The following is a 26,469-nucleotide window of genomic DNA, read 5'->3' on the forward strand; positions in this document are numbered from 1 at the left end:
AGTTTGCCGGGCCATGGTTTGAAGATATTTGATCAAATATTATTCTGGATATTTCCAGGTGAAGGTGTGTTTTAGATGAGATTCATATATAAATCCATGGACTTTGAGTAAAGCAGATTATTCTTCATAATGTTGGTGTGCTTTATCCAATCAGTTGAAGAGCCTGAATAGCATAAAGACTGACCTTCTCCAACAAGAAGGAATTCTGCCTCCAGATTGCCTTTGGATTCAAACTGTAGCGTAACTGTTTCCTGGGTCTTGAGCCTGCCACAGACTTGTACTTCTATAATTGTATGAGCCAATTACTTAAAATAAATGCCTTCTCTCTCCATCTCTCCCTTTCTCTCTCTCCCCCTACACATTCTGTTGGTTCTCTTTCTGTGGAGAACACTGACTAATATGCTTAGTTAACCAAACTTTTCTTCTACAGTCTATTTTTGAGAAGTAAATGATAGTGAACAAGCTTTCTTAATGGTAGTGATTAAGGTAAAAACAAAACACAAGTGAACCTTCTCCAACATTGAGATGCTGGTCTTCGTGATTGTGGCCCAGGGCTGTCGCAGCTATGCCTTTCCTGCCAGCCCTGGGGGAGCCTCACAGCCTCTCCTACCTCTAGGCTGCTGCTGCCCTTGGGCCCCAAGCCTTGGCCAAGCCTTTGCACCCTGAAACTCCTTCTGTAGGTCTTAGACACAGCGATTTGAATGGAAATCACTTTGGATGGTTTGTAAAAAACCTCCTCACGTAATTGGACAGGAATGTCTTAAAAGTCCTGAGGTCATCTACTTCTAGTTCCATTTTCAGGGACAAGGTGGCAGAGCAGTCTTCCATCAGTGGCCCCTCAGGATTTATTGTCCTGGGTTCATAGGAAGGTCAGCTTCCCCACTTTCCCCTTCTGAGCTTTCCATGATCTGTGATTTGTTTGGGCAGTGTGTGTTCTATTAATTCTCTCTCTATAAACTATGAACCCTACATCCATAAAAAAGAGAGCAAATACTGAAATGTTATCTCTGAACTGGTCATCCTAATTCTTCTAATTATTTTTCATTATTATTCCATGTTGTTTTTTTAACCTCCAGTGGTGTTATCCTGCCTTTGCTGTTGTGGATGTTCTCATTTATGTTCCTGAGAGTAAAATATTACGGGTGCTTAGTGTTGCTTCTTGTCTGCTTCCTGGTGACTGTCAAACAAAGCTTTTCATCCTGGACAAGAGATTACATGACCAGTATATCAACTTTAAAATGAGAATTTTGGGGGCGCCTGAATGGCTCAGTTGGTTAGGTGTCTGCCCTCAGCTCGGGTCATGATCCCAGTGTCCTGGGATTAAGTCCCACATTGGGCTCCTTGCTCAATGGGGAGCTTGCTTCTTCCTTTGCTGCTCCCCATGATTGTGCTCTCTCTCTCTCTCTCTCTCTCTGTCAAGGGAGTGAAATCTTAAAAAAAATAAAACGAGAATTTTGTATTCTTATTTGTAACATTTGTAGAATGGTGCAGATCAGGGTTTTTCAAAGTTTCTGTAAAGGGTCAGGTAGCAAATATTTTAAGCCTTGTGGGCCATAATGATGTGGTAACTATGGGACCCTGCAGTTGTTGTGCCAGAGCAGCCATATATAAAACTAATAAGCAAATGGATGTGGCAGCATGCCAATAAAACTTTGTTAACAGACACTAACATGTGAAGTTCATATAATGTTCATAGTACAAACTATTATAGTTCTTTGATTATTTTTCAGTCATTTAAAATCATAAAATTTTCACTTCTGGGTCAGACACAAAGCAAGCCTTGAATTAGAATTGGCCCCTGGCTCTGTCAGTGGACCCTTACCCCCCAGAAAATAAATCCTTATAGTTAGAGCTAGCACTGTGTTCTATCCCAGCTTTGTTTCCCTGGCTAGGACCTACTCTGTGAAGCACAGTTTTTACATCTGTGAACCAGAGACAGGAAAGCCTATCTCCTTGAAGGGTCATTTGTAAAGATTAAAAAGTATAATGTTGTTTCGCTAGGTACTCTTATGTAGTTGTATGTAGTTCACAACAACTTATTTTCATTTTCCATTAACTGCCTCACCCGTCGCTACTTCCTGGAATATGATTTTTGAGAATTAAATATATCCTGTTTTTTATTTAATTCTTTATTTATTAGAGAAAGGGTGTGCTCACGAGTAGAGGGGTGGGGCAGAAGCAGAGGAGAGGGAGAAACAGACTCCCCACTGAGCATGGAGTCTGATGCAAGATGCAATCTCAGGACCCTGGGATTGTGACCTGAGCTAAAGGCAGGCAATTAACTGACTGAGGCACCCAGATGCCCGTATATCTCATTGAAGATTCTACTTTGTTGTCACACTTTCCATGTTACTAGTTTAAAATAAGGGACTTAATAAATCAGACTTATTTAGTTTTGTGTTTAGTTTCTGTGGTCAAGATAGCTGATTATTGGGGTGCTTGGGTGGCTCAGTGGGTTAAGCCTCTGCGTTCGGCTCAGGTCATGATCTCAGGGTTCTGGGATCAAGCCCCATATCTGGCTCTCCGCTCAGTGGGGAGCCTGCTTCCCCCCCACCCCGTCTGCCTCTCTGCCTACTTGTGATCTCTGTCTGTCAAATAAATAAATAAAATCTTTAAAAAATAAAAAGATAGCTGATTATCTGTTGCAGGTGCAGACTAGTTCTCCCCTCACCCTTAATACATTTCCTCATGTCTTACTGGCCCAACGCTATGTCCTGCTCCAGCTTTCAGGACCAGCTTTTTGACTGAAAATACTTCTTCCAGACTGTCTTCCAGCTATCCTCCCTGCTCCTTGATACTTGACTCAGGACACTTGCAAAATCCAGATTTGTACTGATTTATGTGCTATGTCTTTTCTAGAGGTTCATTTGGGCTTTAGAAGTTGTCTTACTTTTGTATCAAAGTGTTTACCATGGTGCTTTGATGTGCTGGGTGGTAAATACATGTTTGAACTTAATTGAAATTTTATTGTAATTTTAGGGAAAAGCAGTTAAACAGTTTCTGTTTTTAAAATTAATAGGGTATAGTTTATTCCTTTTAGGTATTTAGTTCAGTGAATTTTAACAGATATACAGGTTCACATAACCACCACTGTGATCATGATTCAGAACAGTTTCATCATCCTTAGAAAACTCCTGTTGCTCCTTGAGTCACACAGTCCCCCAACTCCTGATTTCTGGTAACCACTCATCTGTTGTCCATCATTGTGGTTTTGCCATTTTGAGAACTGTCATATAAATGGAATGATATATATATATATACATATATATATATGTATATATATATATGACATTGATTTTTTTACTTTTAATTTTTTCAAGTTTTTTGAAATGTAAATTTAACTAATTAACATATAGTTTATTTTTAGTTTCAGAGGTAGAGTTTAGTGATTGATCAGTCTTATATCATACCCAATGCTTAGTACATTCTGGGCCCTCCTTATTGTCCCTCACCCAGTTACCCCATCCCTCTCCCTTCTCCCCTTCCCTCAGTTTGTTTCCTATAGTGAAGGATCTCTTATGGTTCCCCCCCCTCTGGTTTTGTCTTGTTTTTTTTTTTTTTCCCTCCCTTCCCTTCTGATGCTGTTTTGTTTCTTAAATTTCACATATGAGTGAAATCATAATTGTCTTTCTTTGATTGACTTATTTGTTTAGCATAGTACCCTCTAGTTCTGTTCATTTCATTGCAAATGGCAAGATTTATTTATTTTTTGATGGCTGAGTAATATTCCATTTCTCACACACACACACACACACACACGCCAGTTCTTTTTTATCTCTTCATCTATTGGTGGACATCTTGGCTCTTCCCATAGTTTGGCTGTTTTGGACATTGCTGCTATGAACATTGGGGTGCAGGTTCCCCTTTGGATCACTGCATTTGTATCTTTGGGTAAATACCTAGTAGTGTAATTGCTGGGTCCTATTAGCTTTGTTTTTAACTTTTTGAGAAACCTCCATACTGTTTTTCAGAGTGGCTATACCAGCCTGCATGCCTACCAACTGTGTAAGAGTTCTGTGGATCCTCAGCAACAACTATTGTTTCCGGACTTAATTTTAGCCATTCTGATTGGTGTGAGGTGGTATTTTGTAGTTTTCATTTGGATTTCCCTAATGTTGAGAATTTTTTCATATGTCTGTTGGCCATTTGTATGTCTTCTTTGGAGAAATGTCTGTTCATGTCTTCTGCCCACTTCTTGATTGGATTATTCATTTTTTGGGTGTTGAGTGTTGAGTGTGAGTTCTTTATAGATCTTGGATACTATATTAGCTCTTTATCAATAAGATGTTTGCAAGTATCTGTTCCCATTCTGTTGATGTGTTTTGGTTTTGTCGACTATTTCCTTTGAAGTGCAGAAACTTTTTATCTTGATAAAGTCCCAATAGTTTACTTTTGCCTTTGCTTCCCTTGCCTTTGGAGACATGTCTAGCAAGAAGTTGCTGTGGGTGAGGTTACAGAGGTGGTTGCCTGTGTTCTCCTCTAGGATTTTGATGAATTCCTCTCTCACATTTTCAGTCTTTCATCCATTTTGAGTCTGTTTTTGTGTATGGTGAAAGGAAATGGTCCAGTTTCATTCTTCTGCATGTGGCTGTCCAATTTTCCCAACTCCTTTTGTTGGTGAGACTGTCTTTTTTCCATTGGATATTATTTCTTGCTTTGTTGAAGATGAGTTGACCATAGAGTTGAGGGTCCATTTCTGGGTTCTCTATTCTGTCCCACTGATATGTGTGTCTTTTTTTGTGCCAGTACTGTACTATCTTGATGATGACAGCTTGAAGTCTGGAATTGTGATGCTACCAGCTTTGGTTTTCTTTTCCAACTTTCTTTTGGCTATTCAGGGTCTTTTCTGGTAACATACAGATTTTTAGGTTTGTTTGTTCCAGCTCTGTGAAAAGTGTTGATGGTGTTTTGATAGGAATTGCATTGAATGTGTAGATTGCTCTAGGTAGCATAGATATTTTAACCATATTTAACCATATTTGTTCTTCCAATCCATGAGCATGGAATGTTTTTCCATTTCTTTTTGTCTTCCTCAGTTTCTTTCATAGGTGTTCTATAATTTTCAGAGTACAGATCTTTTACCTCTTTGGTTAGGTTTATTCGTAGGTATCTAGTGATTTTTGGTGTAATTGTGAATGGGATTGATTCCTTAATTTCTCTTTCTTCAGTTAACATTGTTAGTGTATAGAAATGCAACTGATTTCTGTGCATTGATTTTATAACCTGCTGCTTTGCTGGATTCCTGTAGGGGATCTAGCAATTTTGGGATGGAGTCTTTAGTGTTTTTCACATACAGTATCATGTAACCTATGAAGAGTGAGAGTTTGACTTTTTCTGACTGGATATCTTTTATTATTATTATTATTATGTTTTATTGTGTGGTTGAGGTGGCTAGGACTTCCAGGACTATGTTGAACAGGAGTGGTGAGAGTGGATATCCCTGTCATGTTCCTGATCTTAGGGGAAAAAGCTCTTAGTTTTTATACCCCCCTTCACTTCCAATCTGGAGGTGTCTTTGGCTCCAAGTGTATCTCTTATAGACCACATAGTGATGGGTCTTGCTTTTTTATTCAGTCTGATACCTTTGTCTTTTGAATGAGCATTTAACACATTTACACTCAGTGTAACCGTTGAAGGATATAAATTTAGTGCCGTTGTATTACATATAAAATTACTTTCTGTATATTGTCTCTGTTTTTTTCTTTTCTGGTGCATTTTACTTTTGAGCCCTCTCTTCAAATAACAGAGCTCCTTTAATATTTCTTGCAGGGCTGGTTTGGTGTTCACAAATTCCTTTAGTTTCTCTTTGTCCTGGAAGCTCTTTATCTTTCCTTTTATTCTGAATGACAGGCTGGCTGGATAAAGTATTTTGGCCGTGTATTTTTACTATTTACACATCGAATAATTACATCATGGCAGTCCTTTCTGGCCCCTCTGTGGATAGTTATATTACCAGTTTTATGTTTCTACCCTTGTAGGTTAAGAGCCTCTTTTCCCAAGCTGCTTTCATGATTTTCTTTGTCTCTGAAATTTGCAAGATTTTATACGTTCCTATTATATGTCCAGTTGTTGACCTATTTGTATTGATTTTGAGGGTGGTTCTCTGTGCCTCCTGGACTTGAATGCCTGTTTTCTTCCCCAGATTAGGGAAGTTCTCAGCTATATTTTGCTTAAATATATCTTCTATTCATCTCTCTCGCTCTCTTTCCTCTTCTTCTGGGACCCAAGTTATTCTAATATGGTTTTGCTTTATGGTTCACTTATCTTTTGAATTATCCCCTTGTGCTCCATTGGTTGTTTGTCTCTCCTTTTCTCAGCTTTTTATTCTCCATCTTTTGTTTTCTGTATAACTTATTCTCTCTTCTGCCTCATTTATCCTAGCACCTAGAGCTTCCATTTTTTATTGCATTTCATTAACAGCCTTTTTTTATTTCAACCTTATTAGATTTTAGTTCTTTTATTTTTCCAGGAAGGATTCTCTAATCGTACGGCTTTTTTCAAAACCAGCTAGTACTTTATAATTGTTATTCTGAACCCTGGTTCTGTCATCTCACGTCTATCCATTCTGATTAGGTCCCTGGCAGTCAACATGGCCTCTTTTCTTTTTTTAAGGTGATTTTTTTGTCTTGGTATTCTGTCCAGATAAGAATAGAGGAATGAGAGATCAAAACACTGAAATAGAAATGACTCCAGAGAATTACACACTAATCAAATCACGAGAGACCAGAAACCAGTAACAACAACAAAAAAGGCAATATACATATATATGTTATACAAAAGAATGTGTGTGTGTGTGTATATATAAGTGTATATATATGTATACACACATATATATTTATGTGTATATTATTTAAATGTGTATGTATATATTATTATATATGTGCATATTATGTGTATGAAATGCATATATCATGTAAATATATGTATATATTTATATATAAACTTATAATTTTATATAAATTTATATAAACATGTTTATATATTTATAAGTAAATATATAAAAATATATGTATTTATATACATAAATTTAAATACAGTGAAAGGATAGAATGTAACTATAAAATGAAAATTAAAAAAGACATAAAAGAAAGAATGTAGTCAGGTGAACAGAACAGAGCAATTATGTTTTGGTCTGTCAGAAGAAACTACATCCTTAAATTGTAAAGGAAAACACACACATATATACAGAAATAAAATGAATGTAACTGTAAAAATGAAAATTAATTAAGTTAAGAGAGTTGATAAGAAATCCGTTGAAAAGGTAAAAGAAAAAAGAAACAAAGAATCATGAGGAAAAAAGCTATAAATTCTATATACAGTTTTCCCTTAGCACTGGAGTTTTGTAGTTTTCAGTTCTGTGTGTAATCAGTAAATTTGGTCTTAGCCAGATTTTCTTGCTGATATTCTGGGGGAAGGACCTGTTGCTTTGATTCTCAGTTGTCTTTGCTGGGGCATAATTGCTTCCCTCTTGCCAGGGGGCTGGGCTCTGTATAAGCACCTCCAGATTGCTCTGTGTAACTTTTGTTCCCTGAAGGCTTTTCCCACCACTTTAAAGGATGAAAATAAAAATGGCAGCACCCCATCTCCAGGAGTTGAAAGCCCCCACTCTTTAGTGCACTCTCAAGGAAAAGCAGTCAATCACTTTTGTCTGCATGATTTTCCCTCCACACTCTGGGTTCACTGAGTTTTTGACAGTGTTTTTTTAATCATAGGTATGGGCCTCTGGTTTGAATCTCCAAACTTAGCAGACTCCTTTGGCATGCACCTCACCTCATCACTCCTGTCTGGGGAAGGAGGAAGGTCTTCCCTTGGTTCTGTCACTTGCTGAGCTCCTGCCCAGAGAGCAGTTGCCCAGCTGTGCTGCAGTTCACGATTTATGCCCACTCCTGGGCTCCCTGACTGTAGCTGGTTTCCCTACTCTGATGCTTCGGAACTCTGCCACACTCAGGTCCCCCATTCTTTTATGACCCCAGGGATCGTGAGACCATATTCTCTCACCTGTCAGTTTTGCCACCTGAGCACTTTTCAGGCAGGGACGTCTCTCACCCAATACGACTTTTGTTAAGTTCTGGTTTTGCGCTCCACTCCTCTATCACTTTCTGGTAGTGGGCTTGCAGAGGGTCCTCCCCGTATGGTTTAATCTTGTGATTTATTGCATCAGATTGACTTCTCAGCATCTCCTACCTTGAAAATGTGATCACTTTTCTATTTGTAGAATTAAAACAATTCTTCTTAGACGTCCAGTTCAGTTCACAGGTGTTTAGAATGATAGCTATCTAGCTGAATTCCAGGAATCAGGTGAAGCTAGGGTCCCCTACTCCTCTATCATCTTCCTCCAAATCCACATTATGTAACATTTTAAAGTTGGCTTCCTTTACTCACTAGTTGTATCTTTACAATTCATCCATATTGTTGTATCAGCAGTTCTTTTTATTACTGACTAATATTCCATAATTTGAATATATGACAGTGTATTTATCCATTTATCTACTAAAGGACATTTTGGTTGTTACCATTTTTTTGTAATTATAATAATGGTGCTATTAACATTTCTGTACACATTTTTCATGGATATAGTCTCCATTTCTCTAGGATAAATACCTAGTAGTGTGATTGTTGGTTGATATGGTAAGGGCAATTTTCATTTCATACAAAACTGCCATTTTGTTTTTCAAAGTGGCTTTATCATTTTGCCTTCCCTCTAGCACTGTGTGTTAGTGCCTGTTGCTCTGTATCCTTGTCAGCACTTGGTATTATCGGCACTTTTAATTTTAGCTGTTCTTATAATTATGTAGTATGAGCTCATCGTGTAGTATGAGCTTATCACCTTAATGGCAAATGACATTGAATACCCTTTCATGTGGTTATTTTTCATCCTTATATCCTTTTTGGTGCAGTTTCTGTTAACATCTTTTTATTAATTGGTGAATTAGGTTGTTTGTTTTCTTTTTGTTTGGTTTTGAGAATATTTTATGGTTTGTATTTTCGTTCTAGGTTCTTTCTCAGATACATCATTTATAAATATTTTCTCTCAAGTCTAGTACCTAATTTTTCATTCTCTTAATATGTATTTTGTAATTTTTTCTTTTATGAATTGTGTTTTTGGTCTCATGTATAAGAATTTTTTTGATTAGTGTTTGGTAACAAAGATTTTTCCTATATTCTCTTCTAACTAAGAGTTTTATAGTTTTTCATTTTGTTATTAGATCTTTGGTTCATTTTGAGTTAACTTTTGTATAAAGTATAAGGTTTGGGTTGAAGCTATTTTTTACTTTTCATATGGATATCCAGTTTTTCTAATACTGTCCTTTTTCCATTGAGTTGCTTTTGTATTTTGTCAAAATTAATTGACTCCTTTTGTATGTGATTATTCCTGGACTTTCCAGTTATTGATATGTTTCTTTATTAATGGCACACTGATTACTGTGGCTTTATAGTATTAAAATTGGTTTTGTTACTGTGGCTTTATAGTATTTAATTGCTTCTTCCAACTTTATTGTTACTTTTTGTAGTTGTTTTATTTATTCTAGTTTTTGCTCTTAAGTGTACATTTTAGAATCAGCTTATCTAGGGTGCCTGGGTGGCTCACTTGGTTAAGCATCTGCTTTCAGCTCAGGTCATGATCCCAGAGTCCCAGTATCGAGCCCTACATCAGACTCCCTGCTCAGCAGGGGAGTCTGCTTCTACCGCTGTCCTTCACCCTGCTTGTGCTCCCTGCCTTGCTCTCAAATAAATAAGATCTTTAAGAAAAATCAGCTTATCTAATACCAGCAAAAAAATTCTTGCTTGGTTTTTGCTTGGTATTGTGCTAGATCTATAGATCAGTTTGGGGAAAGTTAACATCATTGCTGTATTTTGTTTTTTAATTCATGAACATAGTATATCTTCATTTATTTAGGTAGTGTTTTATTTCTTTCATCAGGATTTTGTACTATACAGCATACATTTCCCAAGTGGGCTATGTTTTTGATAGTGTGTACCCAAGAATTTACTTCTTTTGGAGCTATTATAAATGTTAAATTTTTTTTGGTTTCCAACTGTATGGTGATATTATATGGTGTAATTTCTGCATTGTATCTGTTACATAGAAAACAGTATGTAGCTGGTACTGTTTATTACATTTTTTTGTGTTGATTTTGTCTCCTATGATCTTGCTAAACTCATAAGGCAGTGTTTGTTTGTTTGTAGATCTCTTGGGATTTTCTTGAAGACAATCATGTAGTTTGTGAAGAGGAACAGTTTTTATCTTCTTTTATCTTACTGCTTTAACTAGGACTTCCAGTACAGTATCAAATAGGGATAAAGAGAATGGACATCCTTACCTTATCTTAAGGGAAAAGGATTCTTTTTTTTTTTTTTATTATAAAGTGTGATGAACTATAGAGTTCTGTAGATGTTCTTTATCAGGTTGAAGAAGTTCTCATCTCTTCCTAATTTGTTGAGAACTTTTGTCCTGAATGAATGATACATATTGTCAAAAGCTTTTTATACATCACTGGTATCAAGTGATTCTTATTTCTGTTGGGGATTACATTGATTGATTTACAAACATTGAACCAGCATTGTATTCCTGGGATATACTTCTCTTGGTTATAGTGTATTATTCTTTATATGTATTGTTGGATTCAGTTTACTAGTAGTCTGTTGAGAATTTTGCATGTATGTTCATTAGGGATATTTATTTATAGCTGCATTTTCTGTATGATTGACCTTGAACAATATGGGTTTGAACTGTGCCTGTTCACTTCTGTGCACATAATTTATAGTACTATAAATGTATTTTCTCTTTCTTATGGTTTTCCTGACATTTTCTTTTCAGTAGCTGACTTTATTGTAATGGTACAGTATAGAATACATATACAAAACATGTGTGTTAATTGGTGATTTATGTCATCAGTAAGGCTTATGGTCAACAGTAGGCTATATTTGTAGTTAAGTTTTTGGGGAGTCCAAAGTTATGTGCAGATTTTCAACAGGCAGGGAATTGGCACCCCAACCCCCTTGTTGTTCAAAGGTTAACTGTACTCTTGTTTGTCTACTGGTTTTGTAAAACGAGTTGGGAAATGTTCCTCCCATTTTCTGAGAGAGATTGTGTAGAATTGGTATAAATTTCGTATGTAAGTATTTAGTTGAATTCTCCATTGAAATCTTCTGGGTCTTGAGGTTTCTATTTCAAAAGGTTTTAAATTCGGAAGTAAATTTCTTGAATAGTTATCATACTATTTAGCTTATGCAGTTCGTCTTGGATGAGTTCTGTGGTTTGTTTTTGAGGAACTGGTCAATGTCTACTAAATTGTTGAATTTATGTGTTTAGAGTTGATGTAGTATTCTTTTTTCCTTTTAGTATCCTCACAGGTTGTAGAGATAGCCTTTGTTCATTCTTGATGTTTTAATTACTGTGTTTCTCAATGACCTGAGCCGAAGGCAGACGCTTAATTGACTGAGCCACCCAGGCGCCCCTATTAATGAGTTTTTTAAAGATAGCTTGTGATTGGGTCTTTTTTTTTTTTTTTTTTTTTTTTAAATCAAGCTTGTAGGATGCTGCTTTCATGACCCAAAGTGTAGTGGGGAGCTGGGTGTGTGGAGGGTTATAGGCTCAGGGTCTTTGAGAGCCTTTGTTTCCCGGAAAGCTGAGTATATGGTTAGCATTTTCCACTAATGGTAAATAGCATTTGTCTGGGAAGGGCAGTTTTTTTTCTGCATCTGAATCCTGTAGGCAACATGTCATCACAGGTGGTCCAGAGACTCCAGGGTGCATGAGATGAACTTCCTAAAGCCTCTTGGTGAAGATGTCTCTGAGAGTGCTAAGAAGGAGTATTTGTATTAGTTTCCTAGGGCTGTTGTAACAGAGTGCTACAGGCTGGGAAATCTTAAACAACAGAAACATATTGTCTCACAGTTCTGGGGACTACAGGTCTAAAATCAGCAGGATTGCATCCTTTTGAAGGCTATGAGAAAAGGCTGTGTTCCAAGCCTTTGTCCTTCTCGATGGCTGCCTTTTCCCCATGTCTTCACATTGTTTTTCCTCTGTGTATGTCTGTCTGTGTTCAAATTCATTCTTTTTGTAAGGACACCGGTCATATTGGATTAGGGCCTACCCTTATGACGTCTTAATTTGATCATCTGAAAATCCCCTATTTGCAAATAAGGTCACACTCATAGGTACAGGAAGTTAGGACTTGAACATATTACCAAAAAATCTGTATTTAATGCCCAGTTGGATATTTCTGTAAATAGTAGAGGTACTGTTAGTCATAGGAAGTTGAAAGAATGGGACACCTGATGTGTACCAGTGACAGAGGTCCTTTCTTCAGCTTCAGGAACTGCGGGTTAAGTTAATCAACTTCATAGTTCCTGGCACACCATTTCAACTCCATCTTTTAAAATGTTTTCCTTTCTTTTTGGGTGCCTGGGTGGCTCAGTTGGTTGGGCGACTAACTGCCTTTGGCTCAGGTCATGATCCTGGAGTCCCGGGATCGAGTCCCACATCAGGCTCCCTGCTTGGTGGGGAGTCTGCTTCTCCCTCTGACCCTCCCCGTCTCGTGCTCTGTCTCTCTCTTATTCTCTGTCTTTCAAATACATAAATAAAATCTTTAAAAAAATGTTTTCCTTTCTAATGTGTTTGTGTATCATTATGAAACATTCTAGTGTTAAATGCATGCATTTTTAGGTTGCGTTAATGGAATGTATGGTTCCTTAGCCCGAGTTTGTCCCTTTGCTATTCAGTACTGTATTTTTTTTTTTTTTTTTATGGAGAGAGAGAGAATACAAGTAGGCAGAGAGGCAGGCAGAGAGAGAGAGTGGGGAAGCAAGCTTCCCACTGAGCAAAGAGCCCAACGTGGGGCTCGATCCCAGGACCCTGAGATCATGATCCGAGCTGTAGGCAGAGGCTTAACCCACTGAGCCACCCAGGCACCCCTAGTACTGTATTTTTTTTTTTTTTTTAAAGATTTTTATTTATTTACTTGACAGAGAGAAATTACAAGTACACTGAGAGGCAGGAGAGAGAGAGAGAGAAGGAAGCAGGCTCCCTGCTGAGCAGAGAGCCCGATGCGGGACTCGATCCCAGGACCCTGAGATCATGACCTGAGCCGAAGGCAGCGGCTCAACCCACTGAGCCACCCAGGCGCCCCCCTAGTACTGTATTTTAAAGTCATATTCATAGTACATTGGATTGCTGTGGGTTTCTGCCCTCTGTATTCTTCTAATTGTGGGCCTGTATGGGAATTTTGTGAGCATAGCCCCTGGAAGGGATTACAGGACCTTGTATGTAACTCAGTTGATTGCTGTCCAGTCTAGTTATATGGGGTCCACCCCTTTGGCCAGTTGTGCCTGAAGGTTTATGTCCCTGGCTCCAATTATTTGACATTATTTAATTATCAAACAGATCACTGAAAGCTTACTTCTGGGCATGTGTTGTTCTAGGCACTTGGGTTTTATCAGTGAATAAAACCAGATGAAATGGGAAAAAATTCCTGTTTTGGAGCCAACAATTGTCTATTTGGTGAATGTAAAGTAATATTTCATTGTTTTAATTTAAAATTTTCTAAACAGAATTTGAGTATCTCTTCATAGCATTAGTTATTTGGGATTCCTTCTGTTTGATATCTGGTATTTCTCTTATAAATTGCAGGAGTTCCTTAATATTTGTTACTTTCAGTTAATTTTAGATACTTCTTACTGTTTGTAATATGATATAATCCCTTTCACAGATTTAGATGTTTATTTCTTTCATTTAGAAAATAATTCATTTAGTAAGGGCATTCTAGGATAGGACACATTTATACTTCAAGGTTAGGTTCTGTCTTTATTTGCTGTACGTAAGGAGTTTCATGACATTTGTTCTTGACTGAAACTTTAAATTGTCAGTGGCTCAAAGTCCTGGTGTTCAGCCTTTTTGTGTGTCTGAATGCTCTGAATTATATTTTGTCAATGGCAGTGATTCTGTGTAGCAGTGGTTCTCAGTTGGTGGAGTATGGTAATATATAGAGTTAAAAATGGTTTTTGAATCATGCTACCATTTCACATCCTCCTCTCTTTTGGACACCGCAATTGGGGATCACTGGATAAAAGCAGTTCATATGAAATTCAGTTAGGTAATATCAAAGACTAAGTTTGTTAGTTGTGAAATGTAATAGGAAATTAATGGAATACTTTAGGAGACCTGCTTCAAAGAAGAATTTGAATGATATATTGATTTCTTTATTAAAGGGCCACTAAACTATTCATTACTTCATAAATCACACTGTACCTTTGTGGTGATGACTCATATTGTTTTCTTTTAATCATCAAATATTCAACTAATAATGTATATTGTAACTTAACCTTTCCATTTCTGGGAGGGACATTTGCGAAGAGACTGATGAGTGGATGTTACGTTCTGAAAAGGAATTTAATAGATTTTTAAAAATTTTTGATTTTCCAGATGATGGTGTTGATGCTCAAAGTGGAACAAAGAAAGAAGATCTGAATGACAAAGAGAAAAAAGATGAAGAAGAAACTCCTGCACCTTCATGTAGGGCCAAATTAATCCTAGAGAGCTGGGTATGGGGCAAGCAACCAGGTATTACAAACTGAGATTCTAATACTTTGAAAAGCTTGATCTGGCACTTCTTTTCTAGCTACCATAAATGGATTTTTGTTGTTGTTGTTATGGAATTCTTAAAAATTTAACTGAAAATCTTTTGATATTATGGTAAACTCTACATGACCTACAATTTACCATTTCAATAATTTTTATGTATACAATTCAAGGACATTTAAGATGTTCACCTTGTTTTGTAATCACCATCACCATCTACTTCCAAAACCTTTTCATCTTTCCAAAATGAAACTCTGTACTTACTAAATGGTAACTCCTCTTTCTTCTCTACTCTCAGCCCCTGGAGACTACAATTTTACTTTCTGTTTTTAGAATTCTCACTAGTCTAGTTACTTGGTGTAAGTGCAGTGATACAGTATTTGTCTTTTTATGTCTGGCTTATTTCATTATTTAGCCTAATGTCTTCAAGTCTTGTCCATGTTGTAGTATGTGTCAGAATTTCCTTCCTTTTAAAAACTGAATAGTAAAAAAACAAGAAACAAAAAACAAAAAAACTGAATAGTATTCCATAATATGTATATATTTCATTTTGTTTATCCATTCATCCATGGATAGGCATTTATGTTGCTTCCACCTTTTAGCTAATTTTTTAAAAAAGATTTTATTTATTTATTTGATAGACAGAGTTCAGAAGTAGACAGAGAGGCAGGCAGAGACAGAGGAAGGGAAGCAGGCTTCCCACTGAGCAGAGAGCCTGTTGTGGGGCTCAATCCCAGGACCCTGGGATTATGACCTGAGCCGAAGGCAGAGGCTTTAACCCACTGAGTCACCCAGGCGCCCCCACCTTTTAGTTATTTTGAATAATGCTGCTATGAGTGTGAGTATACACAAGTTCTGCTTTCAGTTATTTGTGTATATACCCAGGTGTAGAGTTGCTGGATCATGTGGTAGTTCTCTGTTTAAGTTTTTAAGGACCTGGTGAATTTATCCACAGTGACTACACCAGATTATATCCCTACTGGCAACTTATGAATTATTCTGTTTCTCTGTGTCCTTATCATCATTTGGCGTTGTCACTTTTTAAAAAATTCTAGCCATTCTGTTAAGTGTGTGGTGATACCTCATTGTGGTTTTAATTTGGGTATATCCTGTGGCTCTTTACCTCTGTATCTCTTCAGTGGAATACTTGTTCATGTCTTTTGCCCATTTTCTAGTTAGATTTTTCTTTTTCTTTATCTTGTGTTTTGGGGGTTCTGCATATATTCCAGATAGTAGTCCTTTGTCTTGGATATGGTTTGCAAATAATTTCTCTCAGTTCATAGCCCATCTTTTCATCCTCTCAGCAGTGTCTTAAGCGTAGCAATTGTAAAATTTTGATAAACTTCAGTGTGGACTTTGCTTCTTCCTCTTCCTCCTTCTTTTTCTTCTTCCTCCCCTTCCCCTGCTTCTTCCTCCTCCTCTTTGCCTAGCCCTAGAGCCTGAAGATTTTGCCCTGTGCTTTTTCCTAAAAGTTTGTAGTTTTATGTCTTTCATATATGTTCCTGTTCATTTGAGTTAAATTTTGTGTGCAATGTAAGGTTTAGGTCAAGGTTTTTTTTGTATGCTTACAATAACTACTCCAACACCATTTTTTTTTTTTTTTTGAATCAGGCTAACTTTCTACTATGGAATTACTTCTGCACCTTTGTCAAGAATAAGTTGGGTATACTTGTGTGTTCTATTTCTCATTTCTTGTTTCTGTTCTAGTAATCCACGTATCTCTCTGCCCACACCACAGTCTTTATTATTATAGCTAAGAGTAAGTCTTGAAATTGGATAGATTGGTTCTTCCCATTTTCTTCTTTTTACATTATTGTTCTAGCAATTCTAGTTCCTTTGCCTTTCCATATAAATTGTTAAATTAAAAAATATTTAAATAACTTTTTGGTAATTTAATACCTATGTGTTCATTTCTAGTATATAGAAATACAGTTTTTTTTTTTTATGTTTGTCTTGTGTCCTGCAACCTTGCTGAATTGACTAGGAAATTTTTAAAAAAAATTTTCTACATAGACAGTTTATTTCTCCCTTTTCAATCCATTTGCCTTCTATTCAATTTTTTTTTTTTTTGCCTTACTGCTCTGGCTAGAACTTCTTTACTATGTTCTTTAAGAGTGGGAGAATAACCTTACTTTATTCCTATCTTAGGGGGAAAATAGTCAGTCTTTTCATTGTTAAGTATAACATTAACGTAAGTTTTTGTAGATGCTTTTTATAAAGGTGAGGAAGTTCGTATCTATTCTGGTTTCCTGAGAGGTTTTATCAAGAGTAAGTGTTGAATTTGTCAAATGCTTTTTGTACATCACTTGATGTACACTTGATGATTTTTTTTTCCATTTAGTTTTATTAATATGAAGGGTCTGGTTTTTGACTGTTAAATCAGCTTTGCAATCATGGAATAAACCTCTTGGTCATGATGTATAATTCTTTTTATATGTTGCTTAATTCTACTTATGAATATTTTGATAAAGATTTTGTGCCTATATTCATGAGAACAATATTCTTTTTTTTTTTTTTAATATTTTGTTTATTTATTTGACAGAGCGAGATCACAAGTAGGCAGAGAGGCAGGCAGAGAGAGGGGGAAGAGGGGGAAGCAGGCTCCCTGCCTAGCAGAGAGCCTGATGCGGGGCTCCATCCCAGGACTCTGAGATCATGACCTGAGCCAAAGGCAGCGGCTTAACCCACTGAGCCACCCAGGCGCCCCTAATACTAGTTTCTTAAAATGAATTGTGAAGTAGCTCTTTTTCTTTTTTCCAGAAGCATTTGTTTAGAATCTGTATTAATTCTATTTTAATGTTTGGTAACATTCTCCAGTGAAGCAATACGGACCTTGTGATTTACCTTTTGGGATTCTTAAAATTATGAATTCAGGTTTCTCAATAGTTGTACAGCAATTTAAATGATCTGTTTCATATTTGCTGAATTGAGGTAGTTTGTATTTTTTAAAGAATCAGTCCATTTTGTCTAAGTTGTATAATTTATATGTGTAGAGTTTTCCCCTAGTATCTTCTAATTATATGTAGATCCTGTTTCTTTCTTGATATTGGTAATTTATGTTTATTCTTTTTTTGTGTTTTGTCAGTCCTGCGTAGAGTTATAACAGTTCTATTGATCTTTTGCAGGAATCAGTTCTTTGTTTCATTGATTTTTCTCTATTTTTCCATTTTCATTCTCATAGTTTCTGCTCTGAATTATTTCCATCTTTCTGCTAACTTTTTGGTTTATTTTGCTAGTTTTTTTTCTTAGATTGCTGAGATGGGAGCTTATATTTATTGATTTGAAAGTTTCCCACTTTTCAAGTGACCCATTTAGTACTATGCATTTCTCTCATGATTGCTTTAGCTTCCCCTGCCACACACATTCTAATGTATTCTATTTGCCTTTTTATTCAGGTCCGTATTTTTTTGATCTTCCTCTTTCTCTGACCCATGGATTATTTAAGAGTGTGTTGTTTAGTTCCCAAGAGTTTGGTAATTTTCTCAGTATTTTCTGTTACTGAGTTCTAGTTTCTTTTCATTGTTTCGGAGAACATACTCTGTATGATTTCACTTATTTTAAATTTGTTGAGGTTTGTTTTGTGCCCAGGATATGATCTGTTTTGATATTTGTGTATTTGTGTATACACAATCTGAACGGTTGTATATTCTGCTGTTGGCTAGAGTGTTCTAAATGTTGATTAGATCCTGTTGGTTATGGTGTTGTGTTTTTTTATAACCTTGCTAATTTTCTGTCTCCTTATTCTCTTGTTCTGTATGCTGTTGAGAGAAATGTTAGGTCTCCAACTCTAAGACTATATAGTAGTTGTTTTTTTTTGTCACATCTTTTGCTGTTTGGTGCACGTACATTTAGAGTTGTTATGTCTTATTGGTGGATTGACCATTTTCTTATTTTTAATATTGCTTTATATTCCTGGTAATTATCTTTGCTCTGACATCTGCTTTATTTGACATTAATATACCCATTCTTGCTTTCCTTTGATTTTTGCTTGTATGCTTTTTGTTAATTCTATCCATTTACTTTTTTTTTTTTTTTAAAGTAGGCTCCACACCCAGCATGGAGCTTAGCACAAGGCTTGAAACTCATGACCCTGAAATCAAGACTTGAGCTGAGATCAAGAGTCCATGCTTAACCAACTGGGCCACCTAGGCACCCCTTTATGCATTTACTTTTATTTTGCCTATTTGAAGTCACTTTCTTGTAGATAGCATATAGTTGGGTCATATGTTTTTAGTCCACTCTATCAATGTCTGTCTTTTAATTGGAATATTTAGACTGTTTGCATTGAATTTCATGTAATTTTTGATAAATTAGAGTTTAAGACTGCTGTTTTGTTTTCTGTTTGCTCTTTTTTTTTCATTTTTGTGTTGTTTATACTGCCTCCCTCTGGTTTACTTGACTATTTTTAGAATTCCATTTTGATTTATCTGTAGTGTTTTTAAGTTTATTTTTTTGATGTAGCCTTTTTAGTGATTTGTCTAATACATTATATATATATAACTAAGCACATTTTGCTGGTTGTGTCATTTAACCAGTTTGGTTGACACATGGAAATCTTATTCTTAATCTCTATTCTTTTCTGTTCAAGAGATTTCCCTAAATATTTTTGTTGCATATGTTTATAACCACATTTAGCATTTTTTGCTAAAGCTTCAGATATAATTTAGAAAAGTCAAGGGATGAAGAAAAGCCTATTGTATTCACCCCTGTGTTACTTACAGTGTTCTTCCTTCCTGAGCTCCAAGGTTTTCCTTTTATTGTTGCCATTCTGTTTAGAGAACTTCCTTTAGCCATTCTTTTAGTGTGGGTCTACTGATGATGTATTTTCTTAGTTTTCCTTTACTTGAGAATATTTGATTTTCCTTTCATTCCTAAAGGACATTTTTGCTAGATTTAGGATTCTAGGTTGATGATTCTTTTTTCATCACTTCAAAAATATTTTGTTGCTTTCACTAGTCCTCCAGGGATTCTGATGAAAAATTTGCTGTTACATGAATTGTTATTTTACCATATTTAAAGTGTTTTTCTCTGGCTGCTTTTTTTTTTTTTTAAAGATTTTATTTATTTATTTGACAGAGAGAAATCACAAGTAGGCAGAGAGGCAGGCAGAGAGAGAGAGGAGGAAGCAGGCTCCCTGCTGAGCAGAGAGCCCGATGCGGGACTCGATCCCAGGACTCTGAGATCATGACCTGAGCCGAAGGCAGCGGCTTAACCACTGAGCCACCCAGGCGCCCCCTCTCTGGCTGCTTTTAAGATATTTTCTTTGTTTTTAGTTTAATTATGCTGTGTCTTTATTTGGATTTCTTTGATTTCATCCTGTTCAGATTTGCTCACCTTCTTGGATTTGTAGATGTACATCTTGTTGAATTTGGGAAGTTTTCAACCCCACCCCTTCTTTAACAACCCAAAATTCAAAGGGAAGAATGTTAGATCTTTTGTTACATTACACAGATGCCTGTGACTCTCATTTTTCCTTTTTTAAAAATGAGGTATAATAGATATAGGTACAGATATATAGTATCTTAGTTTATTTAGTTCCTCTTCTTTTTAAAAAAAAATTTAAAAAATATCTCACTGGGGCGCCTGGGTGGCTCAGTGGGTTGGGCCGCTGCCTTTGGCTCAGGTCATGGTCTCGGTGTCCTGGGATCGGGTCCCATGTCGGGCTCTCTGCTCGGCGGGGAGCCTGCTTCTCTCTCTCTCTGCCTGCCTCTCTGTCTACTTGTGATCTCTCTGTCAAATAAATAAATAAATAAATAAATCTTTAAAAAAGAAAATCGTATTTATTTATTTATTTGAGAGAGAGCATAAGAGGGGGGTAGGGTCAGAGGGAGAAGCAGATTCCCCACTGAGCAGGGAGCCTGACCTGGGACTTGATCCTGGGATTCCAGGTTCATGACCTGAGCCAAAGGATCAGGTGGCTTAACCAATTTAGCCACCCAGGTGCCCTTCCCTTCTCATTTTTAATTGGATTTTTTTTTTTTTTTTGCTATTGAGTTTTAGAATTTTTTTTAAAATGTATTTTGGATGTTAACCTTTTATCCCTTATCAGATACATCATTTGCAAATATTTTCTCCCATTTGGTAGGTTGCCTTTTCGTTTTATTGATGGTTTCCTTTGCTCTGCAGAAGCTTTTTAGTTTGTTGTGTCCCACTTGTTTACTCTTGCTTTTGGTATCAGATTGAAAAAAATCATTGCTAAGATTTGTGTCAGGAAGCTTACCATCAATGTTGAATTCTAGGATTTTTATGGTTTCAGGTCTTATGTTCAAGTTTTTAAGCCATTTGAGTCAATTTTTGTGTGTGATATAAGATAGTGGTCCAGTTTCATTCTTTTGGATGTGTCTGTCCAGTTTTTCCAATAAGATTTACTAAAGAGACTATCCTTTCCCCATTGTATATTCTTGGCTCCTTTGTTGTAAATTAATTGACCATACATGTGTGGGTTTATTTCTGGACTTTCTATTCTGTTCCATTGATTTGTGTGTTTTTATGCCAGTGCCATACTGTTTTGATTGCCATAGTATTATAGTTTGAAATTAGGGGTTGTGATACCTCTAGCTTTGTTCTTTTTTCTCAAGATAGCTCTGGCTGTTTGGTCTTTTATGGTTCCATATAAATATTAGGATCATTCTATTTCTGTGAAAAATGCCACTGAAATTTTGATAGGGATTTTGAATCTGTAGATTGCTTTGAGTAGTGTGGACATTTTGACAATATTAATTCTTCCAGTCCATGAGCATGGATTATCTTTCCATGTTACCATCTTTAATTTTTTTCATCGTTGTCTTATACTTTTTACAGGTCTTTGACCTTCATTATTCAATTTATTCTTAGGTATTTTGTTCTTCTTGTTGTAGTTATAAATGGGATTGTTTTCTGTGATAGTTCATTATTAGTTTATAGAAGTGACTAGGATTTTTGTGTATTGATAATTGTATTCTGCTTTTCTAAAATTAATTTTTTAAAAAGTCAAAGCCAATTAATTAGCATAAAATGTATTATTAGTTTCAGAGGTAGAATTTAGTGATATATCAGTTGCATATAATTTAACACCCAGTGCTCATTACATTAAGTGCCCTCCTTAATGTGTATCCTGCTACTTTACTGAATTTATTAACTCTAACAGTTTTTCTTCCTTTTTTTTTGTGGTCTTTAGGATTTTCTATGTATCATATCATTTGCAAATAATGACAGTTTTATTTTTTTCTTTCCAGTTTGGATATCTTTGTTTTTTTTGCTTGTCTAAATGTCTGGTTAGGATTTCTAATACTATGTTGAATAAAATTGGTCAGAGTGAGCATCCTTGTCTTGTTCCTAATTTTCTTTCTTTTTTTTTTTTTTTAAGATTTTATTTATTTATTTGTCAGAGAGAGAGCGAGCGAGAGGGAGCACAGGCAGACAAAGTGGAAGGCAGAGTCAGAGGGAGAAGCAGGCTCCCCGCGGAGCAAGGAGCCCGATGTGGGACTCGATCCCAGGACGCTGGGATCATGACCTGAGCCGAAGGCAGTTGCTTAACCAACTGAGCCACCCAGGCGTCCCTTGTTCCTATTTTTCGAAGGAAAGCTTCCAGCTTTTCAGTGTTAAGTCAGTGTTAGCTGTGAGCTTGTCATATATGGCCTTTATTATCTTGGAAGTGCATTCTGTCTATACCTGCTTTGTTGAGAACTTTTATCTTAAATGGATGTTGAATTTTGTCAGATGCTTTTTCTGCATCTATTGAAATTATCATATGATTTTTATTTTATTTTATATTATGATTTTAATTTTAATTTTATTTTATATTATTTTATATTATGATTTTATTTTTTCTTTTTATTTTATATTATGATTTTATTTTTCATTTTGTATATTATATTGATTGGTTTGTGGGTATTGAACTATCCTTGTGTCCCTGGGACTAAATCCCAGTTGATCATGAAGTAGCACCCTTTTAATGTATTGACAAAATCAGTTTGCTAATTTCTGAGGATTTTGGTGTATATGTTAGTTAGGGAAATTGGCCTGTAACTATTTTTTTTTCCTCTTCTGGTGTCATTATCTTGCTTTGAGATCAGTAATTCTGGTCTCATAAAATGAATTAGGAAGTGTTCTCTCCTCCTCAGTTTTTTGGTAGAGTTTGAGAAGGGTTGGTATTAATTCTCCTTTGAATGTTTAGCAGAATTCAACAGTGAAGCCATCTGTTTCTGAATTTTTTTTTTATGGTGTTATTTATTTATTTGACAACGCAAAGGGGGAGTGACAGGCGGAAGGAGAGGGACTGAGTAAGGAATCTGATGTGGTGCTTGATCCTAGGACCCTGGGATCATGACCTGAGCTGAAGAGAGATGCTTAACCGACTGAATCACCCAGGCGGGGAGGTTTTTATTACTGATTAAATCTCCTTTTCATATTTTCTGTTTCTTTCTCATTCAGTTTTGGAAAGTTGTATGTTTCTAGGAATTTGTCCATTTCTTCTGGGTTGTATAGTTTGTTGGTGTAAAATTGTTTGTAGTAGTTTCTTACAATTTTTGTATTTCTGTAGTATCAGTTGTAATAGCTCTTCTTTCATTTCTTTTTTAAAAAATGTATTTATTTATTTATTTTTAAAATTTTTTATTTTTTATAAACATATAATATATTTTTATCCCCAGGGGTACATATCTGTGAATCGCCAGGTTTACACACTTCACAGCACTCACCATAGCACATACCTTCCCCAAGGTCCATAACCCCACCCCCTTTCTCTGAAATCCCCTCCCCCCAGCAACCCTCAGTTTGTTTTGTGAGATTAAGAGTCACTTAAGGTTTGTCTCCCTCCCAATCCAATCTTGTTTCTTTATTCTTCTCCTACCAACTTAACCCTCCATGTTGCATCACCACTTCCTCATATCAGAGAGCTCATATGATAGTTGTCTTTCTCCACTTGACTTATTTCGCTAAGCATGATACCCTCTAGTTCCATCCACGTCATCGCAAATGGCAAGATTTCATTTCTTTTGATGGCTGCATAGTATTCCATTGTGTATATATACCACATCTTCTTTATCTATTCATCTGTTGATGGACATCTAGGTTCTTTCCATAGTTTGGCTATTGTGGACATTGCTGCCATAAACATTCGGGTGCACGTGTCCCTTCAGAACACCACGTTTGTATCTTTAGGATATATACCCAGTAGTGCAATTGCTGGGTCATAGGGTAGCTCTATTTTCAGTTTTTTGAGGAACCTCCACACTGTTTTCCAGAATGGTTGCACCAGCTTGCATTCCCACCAACAGTGTAGGAGGGTTCCCTTTCTCTGCATCCTCGCTAACATCTGAAAGCTTTTCCGCTAAGGTCAGGAACACAGCAGGGATGTCCATTATCACCACTGCTATTCAACATAGTACTAGAAGTCCTAGCCTCAGGACTTCTATGTGGAAAACCCAAAAGACTCCACTCCAAAACTGCTAGAACTTGTACAGGAATTCAGTAAAGTGTCAGGGTATAAAATCAATGCACAGAAATCAGTTGCATTTCTCTACACCAACAACAAGACAGAAGAAAGAGAAATTAAGGAGTCAATCCCATTTACAATTGCACCCAAAACCATAAGATACCTAGGAATAAACCTAGTTAAAGAGGCAAAGAATCTATACTCAGAAAACTATAAAGTACTCATGAAAGAAATTGAGGAAGACACAAAGAAATGGAAAAATGTTCCATGCTCCTGGATTGGAAAAATAAATATTGTGAAAATGTCTGTGCTACCTAAAGCAATTTACACATTTAATGCAATTCCTATCAAAGTACCATCCATCTTTTTCAAAGAAATGTAACAAATAATTCTAACATTTATATGGAACCAGAAAAGACCTCGAATAGCCAAAGGAATATTGAAAAAGAAAGCCAAAGTTGGTGGCATAACAATTCTGGACTTCAAACTCTATTACAAAGCTGTCATCATCAAGACAGCATGGTACTGGCACAAAAACAGACACATAGATCAATGGAACAGATTAGAGAGCCCAGAAATAGACCCTCAACTCTATGGTCAACTAATCTTCGACAAAGCAGGAAAGAATGTCCAATGGAAAAAAGACAGCTTCTTCAATAAATGGTAATGGGAAAATTAGACAGCCACATGCAGAAAAATGAAATTGGACCATTTCCTTACACCACACATGAAAATAGACTCAAAATGGATGAAGGACCTCAATGTGAGAAAGGAATCCATCAAAATCCTTGAAGTGAACACAGACAGCAATCTCTTCTACCTCAGCCGCAGCATCATCTTCCTAGGAACATTGCCAAGGGAAGCAAGGGCAAAAATGAACTATCAGGATTTCAGCAAGATCAAAAGCTTTTAGAGTAAGACAACTATCATATGATCTCCCTGATAGGAGGAAGTGGTGATGCAACATGGGGGCTTAAGTGGGTAGAAGAAGAATCAATGAAACAAGATGGAATTGGGAGGGAGACAAACCATAAGTGACTCTTAATCTCACAAAACAAACTGAGGGTTGCTGTGCGGAGGGGGGTTGCGAGAAGGGGGGTGGGGTTATGGACATTGGGAGGGTATGTGCTTTGGTGAGTGCTGTGAAGTGTGTAAACCCGGTGATTCACAGACCTGTACCTCTGGGGATAAAAATATATATTTATAAAAAATAAAAAATTAAAAAAAAAAAGACTAGAAAGGAAGCTAGAGAAAAAAAAAAAATCAAAAGCTTTTGCACAGCAAAAGAAACAGTTAACAAAACCAAAAGACAACTGACAGAATGGGAGAAGATATTTGCAAACGACATATCAGATAAAGGGCTAGTGTCCAAAATCTATAAAGAACTTAGCAAACTCAACACCAAAGAACAAATAATCCAGTCAAGAAGTAGGCAGAAGACATGAACAGACATTTCTGCAAAAAAGACATCAAGATGGCCAACAGACACATGAAAAAGTGCTGCTCCATATCACTTGGCATCAGGGAAATACAAATCAAAACCACAATGAGATATCACCTCACACCAGTCAGAATGGCTAAAATTAACAAGTCTTCTTTCATTTCTTATTTATTTGAGTTCTCTCTTTTTTTTCTTGGTGACTTTAGCTACCTGATTGTCAATTTCACTTTTCTTATCAAAGAACCGGTTCTTGATTTCATTGATATTTTCTATTTTCTTTTTATTACCTATTTCATTATTCTTGTTTTTTTTTTTTTCCTTCTACTAACTTTATCCTTCATTTGTTCTTTTTGTAGTTCCTTGAGGTGTGAAGTTAGATTATTTGATATGTATCTTGTTTCTTGATGTAGGCATTTATCTCTGTGACCTTCCCTTTTAGAACTGCTTTTGCTGTAACCTGTAAGTTTTGGTAGGCTGTATTTTTTTTTTTTTTAAGATTTTATTTATTTGACAGACAGAGATCACAAGCAGGTAGAGAGGCAGGCAGAGAGAGAGAAAGGAGGAAGCAGGCTCCCTGCTGAGCAGAGAGCCCGATGTGGGACTCGATCCCAGGACCCTGAGACCATGACCTGAGCCGAAGGCAGAGGCTTAACCCTCTGAGCCACCCAGGTGCCCGGTAGGCTGTATTTTTCTTTTCATTTGTCTCAAGGTATTTTCTGTTTCCTCTTGATTTCTTGATTGACCCATTGGTTGCCAAGTACCATGTTGTTTAATCTTCACATATTTGTGAATTTTACAGTTTTCTTATAATTGATTTCTAGTTTGGTTGGAACAGTTGCTTGATGTGATTTTGGTATCCTTAAATTTATTAAGGCTTTTCTTATGCTCTAATATGTGATCTGTCCTAGAGAATTTCCATGTTGTCATGACAAGAAAGTATATTCTTTTTTTTTTTTTTTTCTGTATACATCTGTTAAGTCCTTCTAGTCTGATATATAGTTTAAGGTGATAGTTCCTTATTAATTTTATGGC

The 26,469-nt window shown here is 36.4% G+C and overlaps 1 protein-coding gene across 8 annotated transcripts in view; it reads left to right on the top strand.

The window, feature by feature from the left end:
- Positions 1-26,469, top strand: part of HERC2 (HECT and RLD domain containing E3 ubiquitin protein ligase 2) — a 237,444-nt gene that overhangs the window by 24,092 nt on the left and 186,883 nt on the right. For all 8 annotated transcript variants that reach the window (XM_082735976.1, XM_082735972.1, XM_082735973.1 and 5 more), the window contains exon 4: positions 14,426-14,563. In XM_082735976.1, the coding sequence (XP_082592102.1) occupies positions 14,426-14,563 (138 nt within the window). The remainder of the gene's footprint in view (positions 1-14,425; positions 14,564-26,469) is intronic.

Source organism: Mustela nivalis (assembly GCF_964662115.1).
Source record: "Mustela nivalis genome assembly, chromosome: 6".
Classification (NCBI taxonomy): Eukaryota; Metazoa; Chordata; class Mammalia; order Carnivora; family Mustelidae; genus Mustela; species Mustela nivalis.